The 21,099-nt window shown below is 63.0% G+C and overlaps 1 protein-coding gene across 5 annotated transcripts in view; it reads right to left on the bottom strand.

Annotated features, from left to right (window-relative positions):
- Positions 1–1,455: 1,455 nt before the first annotated feature.
- Positions 1,456–21,099, bottom strand: part of CACNA1S (calcium voltage-gated channel subunit alpha1 S) — a 57,629-nt gene continuing 37,985 nt past the window's right edge. For 2 of the 5 annotated variants that reach the window (XM_081487359.1, XM_081487361.1), the window contains exons 27-44: positions 19,840–19,950; positions 19,281–19,364; positions 14,167–14,223; positions 13,244–13,372; positions 12,414–12,479; positions 11,685–11,776; positions 10,986–11,145; positions 9,611–9,738; positions 8,683–8,779; positions 7,960–8,062; positions 7,117–7,218; positions 6,788–6,912; positions 5,018–5,146; positions 4,150–4,400; positions 3,131–3,216; positions 2,372–2,463; positions 2,055–2,195; positions 1,456–1,953 (exon numbers count right to left, since the gene is read on the bottom strand). In XM_081487359.1, the coding sequence (XP_081343485.1) occupies positions 1,702–1,953; positions 2,055–2,195; positions 2,372–2,463; positions 3,131–3,216; positions 4,150–4,400; positions 5,018–5,146; positions 6,788–6,912; positions 7,117–7,218; positions 7,960–8,062; positions 8,683–8,779; positions 9,611–9,738; positions 10,986–11,145; positions 11,685–11,776; positions 12,414–12,479; positions 13,244–13,372; positions 14,167–14,223; positions 19,281–19,364; positions 19,840–19,950 (2,205 nt within the window). In that variant the 3' untranslated portion in view covers positions 1,456–1,701. Of the gene's footprint in view, positions 1,954–2,054; positions 2,196–2,371; positions 2,464–3,130; positions 3,217–4,149; positions 4,476–4,992; positions 5,147–6,787; positions 6,913–7,116; positions 7,219–7,959; positions 8,063–8,682; positions 8,780–9,610; positions 9,739–10,985; positions 11,146–11,684; positions 11,777–12,413; positions 12,480–13,243; positions 13,373–14,166; positions 14,224–19,280; positions 19,365–19,839; positions 19,951–21,099 lie in introns of all 5 variants that reach the window. The other 3 variants (XR_014053008.1, XM_081487358.1, XM_081487360.1) reach the window with 3 other exon arrangements.

Here is a 21,099-nt window from a genome sequence, read left to right as displayed (position 1 = left end):
TCCTGGATTGCAGGCAGATTTTTTACCGTCTGAGCCACCAGGGAAGGCCTCAGGCTGGTGTGAAATAATGTCAGAGTGGTGACCTGCTGCGATGGGGACACGTGTCATGGGGCCCCCAAGCCTTTGGGAGCATTTGGGGGGGTGCTTTCTGGAGGAAGTAACAGCAAAGCTGACGATAGACGAGGGGTCTGTTGGGCTCAGGGTTCGCTCAAAGGCAGGGCAGCTGTCCCCGGCTGGGCTGCGGGGGCTGGAGGGCAGGTAAAGAGGCCCGAGGGCCGGGGCTGGGTCCAGGGCCAGGGTTGTGCACCCCATGCTGAGGCTTTGGGGGCTTCAGGGGGTTTAAGTGAGGGGCTAAGACGGCAGCTTTCTCCATTTAGAAGGATCAGGGTCAGGCTGGGGGCGGGCAGGAAGCTGCGAGGCCGTTGGGCTGCTGTGGCCGTAGGTGAGGTCTAGAACGAGGACCGAGCGTCGGGGGAGCCATCGTGGGAGGGGACGGCCGAGAAACAGCTGGACAGGGGCCCATGGGGCAGGGCGGGCCCCACTCAGACTCGAGGTCTGAACAGAGTGGGGCCCGAGGTCACAGGCTGCAGGGATGGGTGAGGACGTTGGCTCTGGGCGTGACGGGCTTTCGGCTCAAGCAGGACATCCTCCGAGCCGAGGAGCAGGACAAGGAGCAGGGTTTAGGAGAGATGGGACCAGGCCGCAGGGGTGGGGACGGGCCCGGGGGCGGGGCGGGGCGGGACGGGCCCCGGGGGCGGGGACGGGCCCCGGGGGCGGGTCGGGGCGGGGCGGGCCCCGGGGGCGGGGCGGGACGGGCCTCGGGGGCCGGGCGGGGAGGGGCGGGCCCCGGGGGTGGGGACGGGCTCCGGGGGCGGGGAGGGGAGGGGCGGGCCCCGGGGGTGGGGACGGGCCCCGGGGGCGGGGCGGGGCGGGGCGGGGCGGGGCGGGCCCCGGGGGTGAGGACTGGCCGCGGGGGCGGGGCCGGGGCTGGGGTGGGGACGGGCCCCGGGGGTGGGGACTGCCGCGGGGGCAGGGACTGCCACGGGTGACGGGGTTGCTCGGCGCTAAGTGAAGATGGTGACAGGAGCGTCCAGAGAGGGGGCTGACCCTGCAGGAAGGAGGGAGGACTCAGCACCCTGAGGATGCCCTCCCCCAGAGATGGGCAGCCTGGGGGAGGTCACCGGGAAGCTGCAGGAGGGAGCACGTGAGCGGGGAGTAAACGAGGGAGGTGGATGCCAGGGCCTTGCTCCCCCAGGCCGCGAGCAGGCCCCCTGAGGCTCTGGCAGGGGGCAGGCAGTGGATTCCGGTCGAGCTGCCGGGAAGGGCGGCTGTGAGGGGCCTGCGCGTGCAGAAGCTCCACGCCGTTCTCAGCGGGCCCTCCACGGAGGCCCCTCCGTGGGAGCGGGGGGGGGGAGGTATAGAAGGGACCCCAGAAGGAGACAAGCAGAGGCAGTGCCCTGTCGCAGGCCTGGAGACTTTAATGTCCTGCTGGCACTGACCAGGCTTCTGAACGACACAGAAGCTCCGTCCACTCACACGGCTTGCTGGTGAGGAGAGGGACGTTGGACGCGTTTCCTGACCCCCCTGCCGCCCCCAGCCCATCCCTCTGTCCATCGAGGCTGCCGAGCTGGGCTAACCCACCCACTCCAGCTCCCCCACCCTCGGTCTCGCCAGCCCGGGCCCACGCTGATGCTGGGGCCCTCATGGCTTGCGGGTTATCAGGGTCTCCTGGGAGCCCTCACGCTGGTCGAGGCTGCCCAGGGAGGACCCGAGGCCCGAACACTCCTGGGCACCAGGCACGTCCTCCGGGGTCTCGCGTCCCTGCAGAAGCTCTGCGGCTGCCACCTCCACTTCCCGCGGTTCCATCTGGCAGGCCTCCGCCAGCACCTGGCCCGTGGCCATTACGAAGTTAGCATCCGCCGCCAAGCTGTCCAGGCCTCCTCGAACCAGAGCCTGCAGGGCGAGAGCAGGCCGGGTGGGTGGTCCCGAGGCGCCCCCCCCCACCCTCTCCACCCCAGGCCGTGGCAGGGCCGCCCCGGACGCAGCACCCTCACCTCTCGGATCAGCAGGGCCGTGGCTGGAGCTGGGCTCCCGGGGGTCCCATCCTCTGTCCTACAGCCTGGGGGCGCCTCCCCGGCCAGGGACCCTAGGGTGGGGCTCCTCGCCTCAGGCACCGGAGACTCGGCTCCCGTGCGCTGTCCGGAAAGCACCAAGGCAGAGACCCCTTAGGGAGGCCAGAGCCCACAGAGATGGGGCAGCTCCAGCCAAGACCCCAGGCGGGGCAGGAGAGGGGTCCCGTCCCTTCTGCTGTTGAATCTCTGCCACCCCGTCTCTGCCTGGAGCCTGCTTCCTGTCCTCTCTGGCCTGTTACCTGGCAGGAGGCGGCGGGGGCCTGGGCCCCAGGCATGCTCCTCCGGGGTAGCTGTCCCTGCAGCCACTCCACTCGGGACTTGCTGTGGGGTCCTGTGGGCAGAGTGGGCCCAGGGCTCAGTCCTCCTGGGGGCCTTGGGTCCGCAGAGCTCCCCTCAGCCAGCCAGTCCCACTCTGAGGCCCTCAGGGTCCTAGAGGTCCACCTACCCTGGGCCGGGCAGGACTCCCCCCGCCTACCACCCCCATTTGCCCTGGTCTCTGTCCTTGTGGGCTTGGGAGGGGATCAAGGCCAGACCCTGACCAGCTCTGGCCAAGCTGATCTTTGTGTGAGTGTGCGAGTTGTGTGTGTGTGCTGTGTGTGGATGTGCATGAGTGTGTGAGTGTGTCAGGGTCGGAAAACATGCCGAGCACCCTCATCCCCCATGAACTGCAGCTTCCTCGGTTCCCTCCTGTCCCACACGGCGGTCTAGGACCCACAGGGCAGCCACCAGGTCACCTGCTGAAGGGCAGAGCTGAGGTGCCAGTGTGACCAGGGGCTGTCCTTTGGCCGGGGAGGGGTGTGCCTGGGCAGGGCCCTTTCACAGTGCACACACACCCCCACTTCACTCTGGCCCTTGTGTGGCCCCTCCTCTGCCTGGGTGACGAGCTGGTCCCCGTCATCACGGGCTCCCACCTCCTGGCCGGTTCCCCAACTGGACAGCAGGCTCCCCAGGCCTCTCTGGGAGAAGGTCAGCCCCTCGGGGGCACAGGAGAGACTGACCCAGGGCCCCCTGGGGCCGGCCGAAGGCTCCTCCTCTGGCGGCAGGCATCTCTGTCTCCCCTGGGAGCTCCCCTTTGTAGTGGATGCTGAAACGAGAGCGCAGCCAGTGAGCTGCGGGCTGCTGGCTGCCCCATCCCGGCCTCCTGGGCCCCACAGCCTTCCCCTCAGGCCTGGGCCCATTGCTGTGGGGTGTCCTGCCCCCAGAGTCCTCGGTTCTGGAAGCTTCCTCAGTGTCCCTAGCTAGTTGGGTCCCAGGCCCTCTGTCTTCTCAGGACCCACTCTCTGAGGTCATTTGGTCACAGCTGGACCCCATGGCACCCCCCCCGACAAGACTGCAAAGGTCTGGGCACAGGCCCGGGTCTGCATGTCCACAGCACCCTGCGCCACACTGACCCCGCAGTGCAGGCGCCCTCCTAGGCGTGTGGACTTAATTCAGGGGTTCTCTGGCTGGAAGAGGGTGCAAGCAGCCTGGCCTGGGAAGTACCTGCTCCCCTGACCTCTGCCCTGTCGTACCCGTTCCCGAGGGTGAGGAACCCAGACTCTCCAGGCCAAGGACACCCCAGCCCCGGGCCTCCGGTCTAGAACAGAAAGTCTGCGTTGAGCCCAGCCCACACCACGATGGCCAAGGCCCTCTCTGCTCAGCCCTCAATCCCTGACACTCGACCACAGATTATATCCAGTCCGCAGCCCGGGGCTGGCGAGAAGGGAACCACTGGAGCCCAGATCCAACGACCAAACCTTTCTTGTTCAGGTTTTCATAGCATGTGCCTCTTCTAACCTAACGGGTCCTATTCCGGACCAATCAAGACAATGAAAGAAAAGTCACTGGGCGCTGACTGAGGCCGACCCGAGGCTGCCCCCTGCTGGCCACATGAGTCTCTGCCGTCCAGGCCAGTCTCGGGCCTCACGGCAAAGGCTGGACCCCAGAGAGTGCCCCCCAAAGGCCTGGAGCCCGCCAGCCACGTTTACCCGGTCCCACCCCAGCCCCAACATCCTGGGCTGCTGGCTGCTGCCACTACCTGGAAAATGCCTGGCTGTTGCCATGGTTGCTGTTGCCACTGGCAACGTTGGCATTGGCATTGTTGGTGTTGGCGCGAGCAAGGGGGTGGGTGCTCAGACGTTGAGGAAAGTCCTCCAGGAAGACGGGCGATTCCAACTCCTCCATCTCAATTTCAGTAAACTGGAGGGGTCTCTGGTTGGCCATGTGTGGGGCCAACGAGTTGGTCCTTTCCAGGAAGCTGTCCACCTGGCCAAACAGGCCGCCGGTCCTCTGGGGTGAGGAGGAGAGGGGAGGGACTGAGCGCAGGGACCAGGGCCGGGAGTGGAGGGGCCAGCACCCCGGATGCTAGCTGGCGCCGGGAACAAGGCCAGAGGGGAGCGGTCCAGGCCGAGGCCAGAGAAGGGACCGGCACCCTCAGGTGTCCTCAGTTTGGGGGAGTAGACTAGACACCCCTAAGAACTATAGGGTACCAGATGTTCGGACAGGAGTGTGGGGTGTGGGAAGCCTGGAGCCGGGCGCCTGGAGGAAGGGCTGTAGTCCCTCCTCCGAAAGGCACCTGGAAAGCGGCGCTGGACATCTCAGAGGGTCTCTCTGGGCCACCATGCCTATGACTAACCCAAGGAGCTTCAGCGAGGTGGTCCTGAGGGAGCCTCCAGCCAGGCGGGTGGGTGTCTGATGGGTGGAGCTGCCTCGGGCTCGGGCAGTGGAGGAGGCGGAGACTGGGAGGGGACGCGGGGAGGGACGGGGCACCTCAGGCAGGAGGGTCACTGGTGGGGCGTCCCGGGAGCCGTGGGCAGCGGGGCAGCGGGCGTCCTTAGCCCCGCGTGCGTGGCGGGCTCCCAGGCTCCGTCCTGGCGCACACCCCGGGGGGCCATGGCCTCGCTCACCCGGAAGATCCCTTCCTCCATTGCGGCCTCCACCATGGCTCTCTCCAGCTCCTCCTCGGCCGTCAGGTCTCCCGAGATGGTGCGGTGGATCTCAGGGGCTGCCTCTTCCTCGATGGTCCTCAGTCCGGCCTGGGGATGGAGAAGGGACTCAGGGGCCCTCCAGGCCAGGTCCTTCATTCTCTCCTAATCCTGGCAACCAGGGCTTCCCTGAAGGCCCAGGCCCGTTCTTTCAGGCCCCGGGGCTCCTCCTCCGGCCTCTGGGATCATCCCAGCCCTAACAGCTCTCGAGCTCTCTTCTTTTGCCCTCACAAGGGCTTCATCCCCAGGCCCCAGGCCCAGGCCTCCAGGGTGGGAAATACTCTCACTCCATACCGTCTTCACACACATGACCTCTTTCGATTGCACGTGCCATTAATGCCACATTGTGAGCTGATCAGAGCTCATATCATCAGCAATGGGACAAATCAAGATTGGTGTCACCTGACAGTTTGCAAAGAGAACACAGCATCACCGCTGGGACATTCTGGTCCAAGAGGCAAGCCCTTGATCTGTCATGAGGGGACATCCCACAAACCCAGACGGAAGGCTTGCTGGCTGAAGCTTCGAAGTGTCAAGGTCACATCAAGGAAAGACTGAGGAGCTAAAGACTAAAGAGATCGCACAACTAAATGCAACACGTGATTCTGGGTCCAATCCTTTTGCCGTGAAGGACATTATTGCGACCACTGGTGAAACGTGCATGAAGCCTAAGGATCCCATGGGACTAAATGCATCCATTTCCTGATTTTGGCGGCTGCATCGTGGTTATGCAGGAGGTTTATGGAGGAACATGCCCTTGTTTTCAAGAAATACACACTGACCTGCTCAGGGTTGACGGGACACTGGGAATGGCTCAAAAAAAAAAAAAAATGAAGACTTTTATATTACGTGTGCAATTTTTAAAACTGTGAGATTGTTTCACAGTAAAAATTGGAATAAAATCTTGAACACACAGCCCAATCATTTGAATATTTTGTGAACTTATCCATTATGTGGACGATACTTAAAACACTGAAATTAAAAACAGGCAAGGGCTTCCCTGGTGGCTTGTGGTCAAGAGTCCACCTGTCAGTGCAGGAGGCACGGGTCTGACCCCTGGGCTGGGACGATCTCACCTGCCGTGGAGCAACTACGCCCGTGCAGCACCACCACCGAGTCTGTGCTCTGGAGCCCCGGAGCCGCGGCTACTGAACCCACGCATTGAGCTCCTGAGGCCTGAGCGCCCTGGAGCCCGTGCTCCACACCAAGAGAAGCCTCTACAGTGAGAAGCCCGGGCAACAAAGCACAGCCCCCGCTCGCCACAACTAGAGGAGAGCCCGCGAAGCCCTGAAGACCCCACACAACCAAAAAATAAATAACAATTATAAGAAGAAAAACGGTCAAGATAACACAAAATTCTACATATATTTGCATACCCAATGGGTCATTTCAAGCCCCTTCCTTCCCCTGGGAAATCTGCCCTCTTTGGAGACCACTGCTGTCACCTAGCCCGATCTCTCCCTTGTGTTCAGGGGGTAGGACTATGGCTCTAGGTCGTATCATCCAGGGACAGAAGGGCTCCGGGTTCTTCCCTTGAGCTTGAAGCATCTTCCATCCAGAGCCGTCATCTCACCCCCCACGCGTCCTGACCCCTCCCGCCCTGTCTGCCTTCCCTGCCCAAAGACACAGCGAGGGGGCTGGAGTCCGGAGACCACCTCAGCAGCGGAGCCCCGGAGCTCAGAGCGGGCTTACCTGGATCTGCACCGTGTCCTTCTTGGGCCGGTACCCATAATACTCCTCCTGGCGCCTCATGAACTTCCGGAAGTGCTCCTGGATGAGGAACGTGGCATAGAACTTCCCCACCGTCACCTCGTCATCTGCAGAGGGGCCGACCGCAGCCAGCAGGCGTCTGAGGCTGGGGTCAGCGTGGGGCCGAGCCAGGAACGGCCCCCAGCTCCCCTCCTCTTGATGGCCTGACCCCATGGGGTCTGCCCAAGGCTGTAGAGGGCTGGGCTAGGCTCCGACGCCCCTGGGCTCCCCATGGAAGCAGGGCTGCCTCTGGGCCCCCAGCGCGCACCCACCTCCTATGGGAGGGATGACCTGGTCCAGGAGCTTCATGCTGGTCCTCTTCCAGACCTTCTTGATGATGGCCCGCAGCTCCTCGTTGGCCTGCTCAAAGTTACCTGGGGCAATTGACAGGCCGGGTCAGCAGCACTTGACAAGGCCACCTCTCGCTCAGCAGACGGTGGCCGGCTTTTCCCTGTGGCAGCTGCTGCCCTGGGCAGACTTTGGAGGGGGGAAGATTGCTGTCCCCCTGGGGCAGCCTGGCCTCAGGTCACGTTTGCCCCAGGCCTTGGCTTCCAGCACCCAGAGTGGCTGACTGCAGAGGCTGTCCCCTCCTGTCCTCCCTGCCATCCCAGGACAGTCATCAACCCCCCGCACACTTGGTCTGTTCCGCCTCCTCCAGGCAGCCTTCCAGGTGCTCCGCCTTGGCCCCTTCCTGACCCCCAGCCCCCTCTCCTTGCCCTCCTGAGGAAGCTGCGCTGCTGCCTGCCACGGTCCCCTTTGGGGTGGCTCCCACCCAGCTGGGTCCCTGTATGAGCAAGGCCCCTTCCCCCTCCCACCCTGTCTGTCCTCCCGGCAGGAAGGCCTGCCCTGAAGCTCCTGCCTAACGGGCTCCCCTCCCCCAGGGCCCACGTCTCTTGCACTAACACTGCCGCCTCCCGCCCCACCCCCGTCAGAGCTGGCTGTGTGAGAACAGAGGCTGGCTGACTCTGCCCTACAGAACCCGGGGGCACTCGCCACCGTCTGCTTCTCCCGAGCCCGAGCGCTAGCTCAGAGGGCCTGACAGGCCCGAGCGCTAGCTCAGAGGGCCTGACAGGACCTGCGGGAAAGCCCGGCCCCCCGGGAGGGTCCGCCCACACCTTCCGTCTTGATCTTCAGTGCCGTGCGCACCAGGGCAAAGAGCGTGGCGTTGAAGGTGACCGTGCCGTCACTGTTGAGGGGCATGTTCATGCCCACCAGCCGCTGTGTGGAGAGAGGGGCTCACTGCCGGGCGGGGCCGCCAAGCAGGTGCTTGTCCTTACCCTGGTGGGGGTGGTGGTGAGGGGACGGGGCTGGGGGAGACTGACCATGGAGGGAGGGGACGGGGCTGGGGGAGACTGACCATGGGGGGAGGGGACGGGGCTGGGGGAGACTGACCATGGGGGGAGGGGACGGGGCTGGGGGAGACTGACCATGGGGGGAGGGGACGGGGCTGGGGGAGACTGACCATGGTGGGGGATGGAGCTGGGGAGACCGACCATGAGGGGGGAGGGGACGGGGCTGGGGGAGACTGACCACTGGGGGAGGGGACGGGGCTGGGGGAGACTGACCATGAGGGGGGGATGGGGCTGGGGGAGACTGACCACGAGGAGGGGGACGTGGGAGGGGTGCAGGGTGGCCACGGTGCCCTCCCTGAGGGGGTGAAATGTGAGCTGGGGACCTGCTGAGATTTAGGTCCCAAGCAGTGATGTGGGCACCCAGGGGACAGCTGCTCTAAAGTGACTCATCCACTCGCCCCGCCCCAGGGCCCGTGCCTCCTCCAGGGGTGGGGGTCGGTGAAGGTGGGAGGGGCGCGGCCACCCCTCGCTGGCAGTGCTGGTTACCTTGCATGCTACCCGGTGAGGGCAGAACTTCCCGAAGCCCAGCGGGGGCTGGATCCTCCTCAGCAGGGTCACCACATCCAGGTGCTTGATTCTGCCCCTGCAGGGGGACACCAGACCTGTGCACCGGACCTCCCTCCCTGCTCAGAGAAGGGCCCCGGGGAGGCAGCCAGGAGACAGGGACACCTCCTGACATCCCACCGTGTGTGGGGAGCAGAAGCTGTTTCCTTTCTGAAGAAGAAGCAATGTCCGAATTCACCGCTTTCCAGCACACAGAATGGGCTCTCTGTTGGCGGGGGTGGGGGCGGCAGGTAAGAAGAGGCCAATGTCCCCTCAGATACGAGACCTCCAGGGCTGGGATCCAGACCTCATTTTTCCCACGGGGGAGCCTTCCTTGGGCTTTAGTCAAGCTGTCTGGGGGCTCTTGGGTTGTATTAACAGAAGTAGAGGGTGTGGATCAAGGGAGGTGAAAGCCCACTTGCAGAGATGGGTGGAGACTGCAGGTGGTGTCGCAGGGTTAACTAACGTGTGTCCTGGTTGGCACAGCGCCTGACATCTGGGAAAGTCATCAACTGTGAGCAGGCGGCCTTCTTAGAAAGAACATAAGGCAGCCAGGCTGCCCAGAGTTCAGGTGCACGCAAAGGCCCAAGGGCCAGGTTACCCCGGTACAGATTCTGATTCGGTCAGTGTAGGGCGAGGCCGGGGCCTACACTTTCATCAGGCTCAGCTGCTTGGTCAGTGGGCTGTGGGTTCCCTCCCAACCCGGAGAGACTCCACTTCTCTGCCCTGGGCCCTTGGATAACAAAGGCAGGGAAAGCCGGCTCCTTCCTGCTAGACTGGAGGGTGGCTCGCTGTCAGACCCCAGGCCAGGGCCTACAATGGGAGCAGGCGGTGGAGGGAGGGTCCAGCAGAGCCAGCAGCCTGCACTCACGTAGCCTCTGGGTCGTACTCCGCCCAGATGGCCTTGAACTCGTCCAGGTGATGAGGACCCAGGATGGACCAGTCCCGCGTAAGGTAGTCAAAGTTGTCCATGATGACGGCCACAAAGAGGTTGATGATCTGTGGGAGGAGAGCAGAGGGGCCCCTGCACGGACAGGCAGGTGGTGCGGTGATGGGCTGGGGGTGTCCATGGGTCTGGGGGTGTCCACATGGTCTGGGTGTCCACAGAATCTGGGGGTGTCCACGGGGTCTAGGAGTGTCCACGGGGTCTGGGTGTCCACGGGATCTGGGGGTGTCCACGGGGCCTGGGGGTGTCCACGGGGTCTGGGGGTGTCCACGGGTCTGGGGGTGTCCACAGGGTCTGGGTGTCCACGGGATCTGGGGGTGTCCATGGGGTCTAGGGGTGTCCACGGGGTCTGGGGGTGTCCACGGGGTCTGGGGGTGCCCATGGGGTCTGGGGGTGCCCACGGGGCCTGGGGGTGTCCACGAGGCCTGGGGGTGTCCATGGGGCCTGGGTCCATAGCTTCTTCAGGGGGCCCTGCCTCCCAGCCCTTCCGGCACTAGCAGCCTGTGTCACTGCTCAGGTCCAGGAGGTGTCCTCTGCTGGGGCTCCAGGGGCTCGTGCTTTAAATCCCAACCTCGGCCTCTTGCCTTCACCCCCGAGGGACATGGTCCCCCAGACACTGTCCCTGTGCTGTCCTCGCCTGTCCTGTGTCACTGGGTGTCCCTCTGAAATGCAAGCTTTGTTGCACATGGACCCCTGGCACCCAGGGGTGTCTTCAGGGCCAGGACAGTGTCCTATTCACGTTTCTGTCCCCTGCCCTGAACTCAGGGGACATGAGATGCTCAAACTGTTTTAGTAAACATAGGAAAGAAAAAGAGCGAGGGTCCAGGCTGCGGGGCTCTCTGCCTCCTGTGTGCAGAGACGGCGCCCTGAAGCTGCAAAGCCATCTGTGCTCTGCTCCGGGCCCCTGCGACGGCTCTGCTTCCAGACTCTCAACCTTGCAGGGGCGCAAGCTTCTCTTCCAAGGGAAGAGGGACGGGCGGACGGCTTTGCTCTCTATTTTAGGAAGTAAACTAGAAGCCTCTGCTTTAGTGCAGAGTCTCAGTAAATTCTTCTGATTTTTTGATTACTAATTGCTAATGACAACAACAAAAAGGTAAAACCTTTTAGCAACTTCTCTGGAGCCTGAGAACAGCACCCAGGAAAAGAAGCCGCACCCAGACTGACCAGAACAGGGACACTAGCCGGAGCCCCTTCTGTCTCCTGTGTCCCTGAGCTGCGTCCCTGGAGGGGCAGAGGTGGCTGGGGAGGGGTGTGGGGCTCCCCCGGCCTCGGCACATCCTGCCCGCCCGCGGGCCCTCACCAGGAAGGCGCACAGCATGTAGAAACTGAGGAAGTAGTAGTAGGCGAAGTCCGTGCCACAGGTATACTCCTCCCCGGGGGCGTAGTCCGACTCAGGGTCACACAGTTGCCCGTAGCTGCAGGCCAGCAGGATCTCCTGCCACGCCTCACCCGTGGCGCACCTGGAAGGCACAGGTCCCATCACCTCTCACTCTGGGCCCCACCAGCCCCATGCGAGCAGGACGTTCGGGAGCAGGGTGGCGCCCCTCACAACCTGGGGTCCACGGGCTGCCCCTCTGCACCGAGGTTCCCCTGCTCTACCCCACGTGGGGGGCCCTGGGCAGGGGCTAAACAGAAAGGGGGCTTCCTGGACAGAGGCGCAAAGTCAGTCCAGGACTCGAGTCACCAGTGGGGCAGCAAGAGAGCTGACCCCGGAGTGTGGGGTCAGAGGCCGTCAAGGCCTCACCCTCCTTCCAAAGGACACCGGACCTCTGCCTCCCGCCTCGGCGCCACGAGGGTGGGGGACGCGCAGGACGACAGAGCACCATGGAGACGGCGGCCACTCCTCCAAGAGCGATTTAAACAGGAGCGCGGGCTGTCCAGGGTGAGCATCCGAAAAGGACAGCAATGCCTTGGCCCTTCTGAGCGAGCACAGGGCCCACGTGTAGGAAGGCAGCCGGCCTCCCGCGGGCTGGGGGCGGGGGCGGCGGGGGCCTCGTGCCTGAAGAGCAGCAGCACCGCCTGCGGGAAGGTCTGGAAGTGGTTGTTGCGGTTGATCTGGGTCCCGTCCACCAAGGCGATCTTCCCGAACATCTGCAGGCCACAAAGGGCTGGACTGTGGACCTGGACAGGTCTCCCACTGCCCCCAGCTCCCCGACACCCTCCACCTCAGGTCACACAAACCGGGCTACAGCTGACCCCTGAGCAACGCCAGGGTATAAGTCTACAGACAGCCCCCGGCCCTGTATCCACGGTTCCGCATCCACAGATTCAACCAACCATGAATCCCGTGGAGCCCTAGTACACGTTCCCTGAAAAATGCACGGATACGTGGACACCTGCAGTTCAAACCTGCCTTGTTAAAGGGTCACTTGTGTTTCCAAGGTTGGTGAAGTTCTTCCCTCAAGCCAAATAAATCTAGGAGGGCGGACAGCGTTCCTAACCAAGAGCTGACTTAGGGTCTCAATGAAGGAAGCAGGGTGCTACAGGAGAGGTTAGCTGAGACCACCAGACCCTCCAACAGGGGCTTTGGAGAGCAGTTCCGCCCTTGTCCATCTGCCCGCTAGGTTCCCCTGGGCTGCCTTCTCCTGACTTAACGCTGGGCCAGCTAGAAACCACCTCCTCCTGTGGGGCTGTGGCCAAGCCCTGGGCTGCCGGGATGCAGGAGGCAGGCTGGGTGAGGGTCCAGCCTGCAGGCTAGTCTGCCTCCCGGGCCCCTCTGGCCCCTCACCTGCATGCCGATGACCGCGTAGATGAAGAAGAGCATGACGATGAGCAGAGCCACGTAGGGCAGGGCCTGTGGGCGAGGACCGGGCTCAGGGCACAGGGCTCCACCGCTTGCCTGGCGCGGGGCCCTCCCTTAGCTCACCGGGGCCCCGAGGCCCACGGGCCGCACCCAGGGTGGCCCTGAAGTCCCCCTAATCCCTGCGGATACAGTCCCGTGGGTGGGCGGGGTCCCCTAGTGCGGTACTGTGGGTGGGTGGGATCCCGTGGGTGCCGTCCTGGAGTGGGCAGGGTCCCCTGGTGGGCGGGTTCCCGGGGTGGGCGGGGCCCTGGGTGGGTGTTGTCCCTGGGTGGGCGGGGTCCTGTGGGTGGGCGGGGTCCCAGGGTGGGTGGACAGGGCTCCATGGTGGGCAGGGTGGGCGGGGTCCTGCGATCGGCGGGGTCCAGGAGTGGGCGGGTGCTTGGTGGGTGGGGTCCCAGGGTGGGTGAGGTCCCGGGTGGGCGGGGTTACATGGTGGTCGGGGTCCCTGGTGGGCGTGGTCCCGCGATGGGCAGGGTCCAGGGGTGGGCGGGGTGCTTGGTGGGCGGGGTCCCGGGGTGGGTGTTGTCCCTGGGTGGACGGGGTTTCATGGTGGGCGGGGTCCTGTGGATGGGCGGGGTCCCAGGGTGGGTGTTGTCCCTGGGCGGACGGGGTCCCATGGTGGGCGGGGTCCCAGGGCGGGCGGGGTCCTGTGGATGGGCGGGGTCCCAGGGTGGGTGTTGTCCTGGGCGGACGGGGTTCCATGGTGGGCGGGGCCTAGGGGTGGGCGGGGTCCCGGGGTGGGCGGGACTGCACACCTGGAAGGACTTGATGAAAGTCCAGAGCAGGGTGCGCACTCCCTCCGCACGGCTCAGCAGCTTGATCAGCCTCATGACGCGGAACAGGCGGAAGAAGGCGCTGGAGATGCGGGCGCTCTCGTCGGGGTCCTGCGGGGCGCAGCCCCAGGGTCAGTCTGGAGCCAGGGGCGGGCGGGGTGAGGGCAGGCAGGCGGGGAGGGCAGTGTGTGCTGGACGTGTCGCGGTGGGGGTCTTCCAGCCCACCCCGCGGCGCCTGCTGGGACCTTGTGCGGACCCTCACGGGGCCCGGGGCCCTGGGCTTACTCAGCCGGAGGCGGGGTGGGCGGGGCGCCAAGCAGTGCGCTGGTGGCCCTGGGGGAGGCAGCGGCCAGGCCCGGCGCTGGCCCTCTGTCCTGCCTCGTGTCACCTCCTCCCCAAGCTGCCACTCAGCCGAGGACCCCGGCAGCGCTCCCGCCCATCCCCAGTGCCGCCCCAGCGCAGAGTCTCCCAGAAGCTCAGCTGCTCTGTGGTCATCGATTCAATGGCCACTCCACGCCCACCCTGCCCCGCACGTGGCTGTCCCAAGCCGGAAGGCCTCTGTCCATGTGCCCCCGGACACACTGGATGAATGGCCAGGGAGAGCCCCCTGCCTGGCTTTTGGTGTCCCCATAAGCTTGGTGCTGGTGACCTGTCGCTGAGGTTCTCTGCCATCCAGTCCTCTCTGGATGTTCCCGTCAGCACAGTGCCCCACTTCCCAGCGCACCCATGCACACTCTGGTAGCACAGAGTCTCCACCCGCCCCCAACTGGACCCTCGGGGGTCTGCTCGGGGCAGGGGGCCCTGAGCGCGTCCGCCCCATGCAGTCCAGCGGCCAGGCCCGGGCATGCAAGCTGCAGGGCAGAGCTGGCGGGCGAGCTGGGCAGGCTCATGCAGCCTGGAATTACAACGTTCCCGCAGCTGCCACCCAGGCAATACAGTCCCCCGCTGGAGGCCAGGAAAGTCTGTGGAGAGAGAGGGGGAGGGGAGAGAGGAGGGACACGGAGGGAGGAAGGTGAGGCATCAGAGAGGACAGACCGCAGAGAGTTACAGAGAGAACAAGGCAGAGAGATGGGGGGTGAGGACCCCCAGTGGCTGCTGGTTAGGGTCTGGGTGGGTGGGTGGGTGTGAGGACGAAGCTGTGGGGACGGTGAGGCGACAGGCCGGGGGTCAGGGAGCAAGAAAAGGAGGGAAGACCAAACATGGGCAGGTCCCCCTCGCCTCCAAGATGCAGCCTGTGGGTCTGGGGTTTGTGGAGCTGGGGCTGTGTGTGTGAGGGCACGGCGGAGAGCCCTTCTCCCTCCTGCTGGGCAGAAGCCCAGCCCTGTCTCCGGGAGTCCAGCGGTGCTGGCCCCCACGGGGGTCCCACGCTCCAGGGGCAAAGGCCATCTGGGAGAGTCTGAGACCCCCTGCCTGGGAGCCGGACCAAGGCTTCCATCTCAGGGGCCGGCCTCCTGGACGGGCTGGGCTATGTGGGGGCAGCCTTTTCTCCTGTTTTCTCTGAGCTCCTCCCTGGGGCCACATTTCAGGAGAAGCCCTGTTTCTGGAACTCTGGGATGGGGAATCATGGTTTTATCTTTAATTATTCGGGGGACTGTTTCCCAGTACGTGGGTTTCCCCACTAAGCAACATTCTCCCAGGCAGCTTTCTCCTGGACCATGGGTTCTCAGCTCCGGCGGCACGTCAGAATTGCACAGAGAACTTAAAAACATATGCACCTTTACTGGGTCCCCACCTGGCCAATTAAGTCAACTCCTGGGGACTTGGCCTGGCTTCTAAGGTGTAAATGCACCCAGGTGATTTAATATGCAGCCAGGGATGACAAGCCATGTGCCAGATCTGTGCTGCCAATGTGGTACCCGCAGCCACATGTGGCCATTTGGATTATGGTGAAAATGACACAGACGTAGATATTCACGTCCCCGGCTGCATTGGCCACATTGCCCGCGACCAGCAGGCACGCGTGGCTTGTGGCTGCCGCAGTGGACAGAGCAGAGCCCTCGTGGCAGGAAGTGCTAACAGACGGCGCCGCCCTCGTCTGCTCTCTGGAGTATACAGCAGGAATATAAATCAGCATTTTAATTCAAAGTCTTAACATGACTTTAAGCAAACAGGCCTGGTGATGGACACCTGCTGTCCTGAAAACTCCCACGGTGACCAACGATGCCCTCAGCCCTCCTGCACGGAAGAAAGGGCTCTGCCTGACCCTGACACCCCCCACTCCCCCACAGACCTCAGGCTCCAAGAAGTGACTGATTGTCGTTTGGGCTGAGACTAAGCAGTGAGGGGTGCTGCCCCAAACCCTGGGGCCCACGGGGGCTACTTCCCAGCAAGGCCTGAGCGTGAAGAAGACGTGCACACAGGCCCCAGGGCGCCCTGGTCTGCCCCCCTCGGCCCCACCCCCTCCAGCCGGCGTGCGTACCCCAGGCCAGGCCTGCCCCCCACCACAGAAGGCGCCACTCTCTGCCAGGCCCCTCCCTTGCAGACTCCAGACTTGTCCTTGGCTGCTCCCTCCCCCCAGCCCCCCATCCTGCCCCCACCCACCCACGAGGGCTGGCCCTGGGCTGGCAGGGCTGTGGTGCTCATTGGTGGGCCGTGGCGCGCGCTGGCTTGGGGGCTGGTCCTCTCCTGGACTCCTGAAGTAACCTTGCCACGGCCACCCACGTCCCAGGCGGGATGCTCTTCCCCACGCTTGTCTGGGACGCAGCCAGCAGGTGCACAGTCTGGGGGACTCAGCCTTGTGATCCAGCCTCGGGCTCCGGGATGCCCTTCCTGTCCCCTGCTCCCCCCCTTCACCTGCAGCCTCCCCAGCTTCACATTCTTGGGGAGGCCGCCCTGCTGTCTGTCACCCCCACAGCCCATGGCCTGGGTGCTCCCTGGCCACAGCCCGGAGGCCCTGCTGGCTGGATGCTGTGGGAACCTCCACTCCCCTGGGCTCCAGCCGTCCCCTTCCTCCATTTATGGGGTGGCTGCCACGTGCTGGGGGCAGTGGCCCGTGTTTCCAGGCCTGTGATTCCAACGATGCACGACCCGTAACCCCCCCCCGCCGACACACACAGCAGCTCCCGCCCGAACCCCAAGCCCCAGCGCGGAATCATGGAGATGCCCACCCCCCCCCGCCCCAGTGTCCTTGATGCCTTCCTTCCCGTGGCCCCGGGTGGCACTCAACTCATCCTGCTGTCCACATGGCCATGGGACTCATAGCCCCCTCCTGCTGGGGGATGAACCAGGTTCCCAGAGCCAGCGCTCCCCAGGGGCCCCAGGGCTCTGACCCAAGGATGTGGCTCCTGGAGTCGCCCCCTCCCCCCACTGCCTGATTCTCCCCTGAGCCCAGGATGTGCTGTAATTTCTTCCGTTTTCAAAAAAACTCCCCTTGGCTGCATACTCTCTCCAACTTCGAGGCTCTTTCTCTTTGTAGGAAAAGGAGAGAACCGTCCAGGCCCGCAGCCCGCTCTGCCTCTCGCCCATCCCGACTCCTGACGGCCGTTCTTCCCCAGGAGGCTGTAAGGCAGGGCTCCTGGAGGAGCGCCACCGGCCAGCCCCCGTATCTTCACCCTCTAGACGCCCTTCTCTCTGCCGCTTGTCTCACCCACTCCCACGACTCTAAATGCCAGCTCCTTCCTAGAGTCTCTGACTTAGGACTCCAGCCTGACCAATCCAAGCCTGCTCCGTGTCACAGCCACAAGCATCCTGAGCTGTCTCGCCCCGAACAGGACTCTTGATTCCTGCCCTGCTCCCACTCCTTCCGGAGTTTCCACGTCTCAGAAAATAGAAGCTCATTTTCTTGGGCAAGATCCTTGCAGTCATGGTTGATTACTTTTCCTCTCCCCCTAAATGAAGTTCATCAACAAATGCTGTCAGCTCAACGCTCCAGCAGATCCAGCTGCTGGTCACTTGGCCCCTCCACAGCTCACCAGCCACCCCTCATCGGGTGATTGGGGTACCTCCTGACCGCTCCCCCAGAGTGACCCCTAGTGTTCCCTGCAGCTTTCTGTCAGTGCAGCATCCAGAGGGGTCCTCTGAGAACCAAAGTCAGACCAGGTGTAAGAGCCTGCAGGGGCTCTGGTCCCCCCAGAACAAAATCTAGGACTCTAACAAAGGACTAATTAACAAACTGTGGAAAAGTCTTCAAGAGATGGTAATGCCAAACCACCTTACCTGCCTCCTGAGAAATCTGTATGCAGGTCAAGAAGCAACAGTTAGAACCAGACATGGAACAATGGACTGTTTCCAAATAGGGAAAGGAGTACATCAAGGCTGTATATCGTCACCCTGCTTATTTAACTTATATGCAGAGTACATCATGAGAAACGCTGGGCTGGAAGAAGCACAAGCTGGAATCAAGATTGCAGGGAGAAATATCAATAACCTCAGATATGCAGATGACACCACCCTTATGGCAGAAAGTGAAGAACGACTAAAGAGCCTCTTTCTGAAAGTGAAAGAGGGGAGAGAAGAAGTTGGCTTAAAGCTCAACATTCAGAAAACTAAGATTATGGTGTCTGGTTCCATCACTTCATGGCAAATAGATGGGGAAACAATGGAAACACTGACAGACTTTATTTTCTTGGGCTTCAAAATCACTGCAGGTGGTGACTACAGCCATGAAATTGAAAGACACTGGCTCCTTGGAAGAAAAGCTATGACCAACCTAGACAGCATATTAAAAAGCAAAGACTTTACTTTGCCAACAAAGGTCCATCTAGTCAAAGCTATGGTTTTCCCAGTAGTCATGTGTGGATGTGAGAGTTGGACCACAGAGAAGGCTGAGCATCGAAGAATTGATGCTTCTGAACTGTGGGGTTGGAGAAGACTGTTGAGAGTCCCTTGGACTGCAAGGAGATCCAGCCACTCAATTGTATCAGAAATCAGTCCTAAATATTCACTGGAAGGACTGATGCTGAAGCTGAAACTCCAATACTTTGGCCACCTGATGCGAAGAACTGACTGATTGGAAAAGACCCTGATGCTGGGAAAGATTGAAGGCAGGAGGAGAAGGGGACGACAGAGGATGAGATGGTTGGATGGCATCACCGACTCGATGGACATGAACTTGGGCAAGATCCAGGAGACAGTGAAGGACAGGGAAGCCTGGCGTGCTGCAGTCCATGGGGTTGCAAAGAGTCGGACATGACTGAGCGACTGAACTGAATAAAGGACGTGGTCCAGCCCCTGCCCTGTCTCTGAGCTCAGCTCCCCACTCCCCACCCCTGCCACCAGGCCTCCCGCTGGCCCTCAGCCTCAGCCCACACCCTCCCAGCTCCCCTCTACCGAGGGGCCGTGCACCGCCCCCCACCCCACAGCCATGCTTCATGCAGGGCTGGACTGGGGCCACCTGACAGCACCCCCCACCCCTTCAGTGGCCACCCCTGCCACGTGGTGGGTTGATTTTCACTGCCTGTCCTCCCTGCTGCCCTGTCCGTTGCTGTGTCTCTAGCCCACGTGGGCATGAGGAACGTGTCTGAGGAGGAGATGGCCGCCTCCCTAACTGTGCCTACTTTCGGTCGTCTCACCTCCTGCCCTCACCTCCAGATCCACTTTTTAGGAGTGCAGCTTTGATCACTTCCACTGCCCTGACCAGAGACCCCCAGTGACCCCCCCACTGCCGGCAACACAAGGTTGGAGCCCCCCACTTGCCTCTCCAGCAGTTCCCCCACCCGTGCACGCTTGCCTGTTTCTGAGCTGAGCTCTCCACACCCTGGGCCTTCTTGTTTATTTATCTGCCTCCTGCAGCCACTCTGACGGTGCTGTTCTTCCCTCTCCACCTCCCTTTCCTGAAGGTCCCTTCACATGGCGCCACCTCCGTGAAGACTTCCCTGACCACCCCACCCAGACAAGACGTCTCCTGTCCACTGTGGCGCTTGCCATGGGCCGCCTGGCACCCTCATTGTGCCTGGACTCTGAGGTGTCTGCTCTGCAGGATTTGTGGCCTGGGGTGCTGGGCTGCACACCGGTGGGTACCCCACCAGCGTCTGTGGCCTCAGCCCCGCCCCAGCGATGGCTCCGCCCTCTCAGTACTCACATCTATCTCACTGAGGATGACATCGATGATGCTGCCGATGACAATCAGGAAGTCAAACACGTTCCAGGGGTCCCCAAAATAGCCCTGGGGGAGGGGGTCCCAGGGTGAGCTGTGGAAGGAAGGAGCTCGGCGGCCCCTGTCCTAGGGATGCAGAATTGCTGGGGGCAGGGGCACGATGCCACTCCCCAGGGGTGCTCCAGGGCCCCTCCTCTGCTCCCTTCCCTCCAGAGCATAAAGTGGCCCAACAGGAAGGCAGCATGCCTGGGAAACTCAGGGTTGGGGTCCTGTCCACAGAGGGATGTCTCCCCGCCCGACCCCCTGAAGCCCAGTTTGGGGCTGGCAGGCAGACCTGACGGGGTAGGGGATCATGGACTTGGGACCAGGACACTCCCCAGCCCTGGGGCTGCTGCTCAGACACTCAGGGACCGAAGGGGAACTGGCACATACCGTCCACTCCTGCCGCCAGAACTGAGCGGCCGGCCGGCTGAGTGCCCACGGGGCTGCCCGGAAGGCCCCTCCGGCCACATGCGCTCGCCTCTCCCCAGAGCCCAGGACTCACCCTGGCCTTGAACGCCATGAGCTTGAGGACCATCTCCAGCGTGAAGATGACGGTGAAGGCCACGTTGAGGATGTCAGAGATGTGGTTCATTTGCTCCGACTGGTTGTAGTGCTGTGGGGGCACAGGGAGGGCTGGGCGGCTCCCCAGAGCCCCGCCTTCTTCCCCACCCCCTGTCCCACTTTCCTTAGTCTCAGAGAACGGGGAGCCTGCTCCGGCCATGTCCAGAACCCTACCGGGCCTGACAGCCACGCCCTCTCCCCAGAAGGACCGTGAGGGGAGGAGAGGGGGGCCTGGCCCCGGTCCTGTGAACAGGTTACCCACACGCGTCTGTTCTGGGAGGCTGGGGGGCACTCTGTGGCCAGCTCCTGAGAGCCGCCTGGGCACAGGACCAGGAGGGAAGCCCCCTGGTTCCAGGCTGGGATGGCCACCACCACCTGCGGGTGGCACCTGAGATCACCTGTGCCTGCCAGCTGCCCCCCCCCCGGGGACACAGAGGCAGCCCGGAGTAGCGACCTCAGCCCCCTCGGGTCTGCCCCACGGCCCTCCTGAGGTCCGTGTCCTCCAGCATTTCCCAGGAGTCTCTCACCCTTTTAAAAATAAAGTTGACAGAATGCACTTCTTCCCCAGGCAGCAGAGGCTCTGACGCTGCCCCCGCCCCAGCCCCACCCGTCCTGGCTGGGCTGTTGGACCCTGTTGCTGCCTTGGGCCCCCACGTGAGCCCAGCTCCTCCGCTCTGGGCCCCCAGCTCGGGACTCCCTTTCCAGACCTGCCCCACCCCGCAGCCTGTGGTCAGTGGGAGTGTGTGTGACTCCTGGGCCAGGGGCCTTGCTGTGCAATTCTATTGATTCATGGGCGTAAGGCATCAGATGCTTAATTAAGGGTTGATAACCATGCTGCTTGAGGGGCCTCCCTGGTGGCTCTGCAGTAAAGAAACCGCCTGCCAATGCAGGAGACACAGGTTCGACCCCTGGGAGGGGAAGATCCCCTGGAGGAGGAAACGGCACCCACTCCAGTCCTCTTGCCTGGAGAATCCCATGGACAGAGGAGCCTGGTGGGCTACAGTCCATGGGTCCTCAAAGAGTCAGACACGCCTGAGGGACTGAGCACGCGATGACGCTGCTGATTGTGGCCTGTCTACAAAGTGTGCGCATCTCCTCAGAGACACCTGTTCTGTGAATATTAAACCCATTTTTCTTGGGACTGGAGCCGACATTCCAACCATCTCCAGCACTCAGACATGCAACAGCAGAAGGAAAATAG

Source organism: Giraffa tippelskirchi, chromosome 5, assembly GCF_054371585.1.
Source record: "Giraffa tippelskirchi isolate mGirTip1 chromosome 5, T2T-mGirTip1v1.2.pri, whole genome shotgun sequence".
NCBI lineage: Eukaryota > Metazoa > Chordata > Mammalia > Artiodactyla > Giraffidae > Giraffa > Giraffa tippelskirchi.
This window is presented reverse-complemented; position numbering and strand designations above follow the sequence as displayed.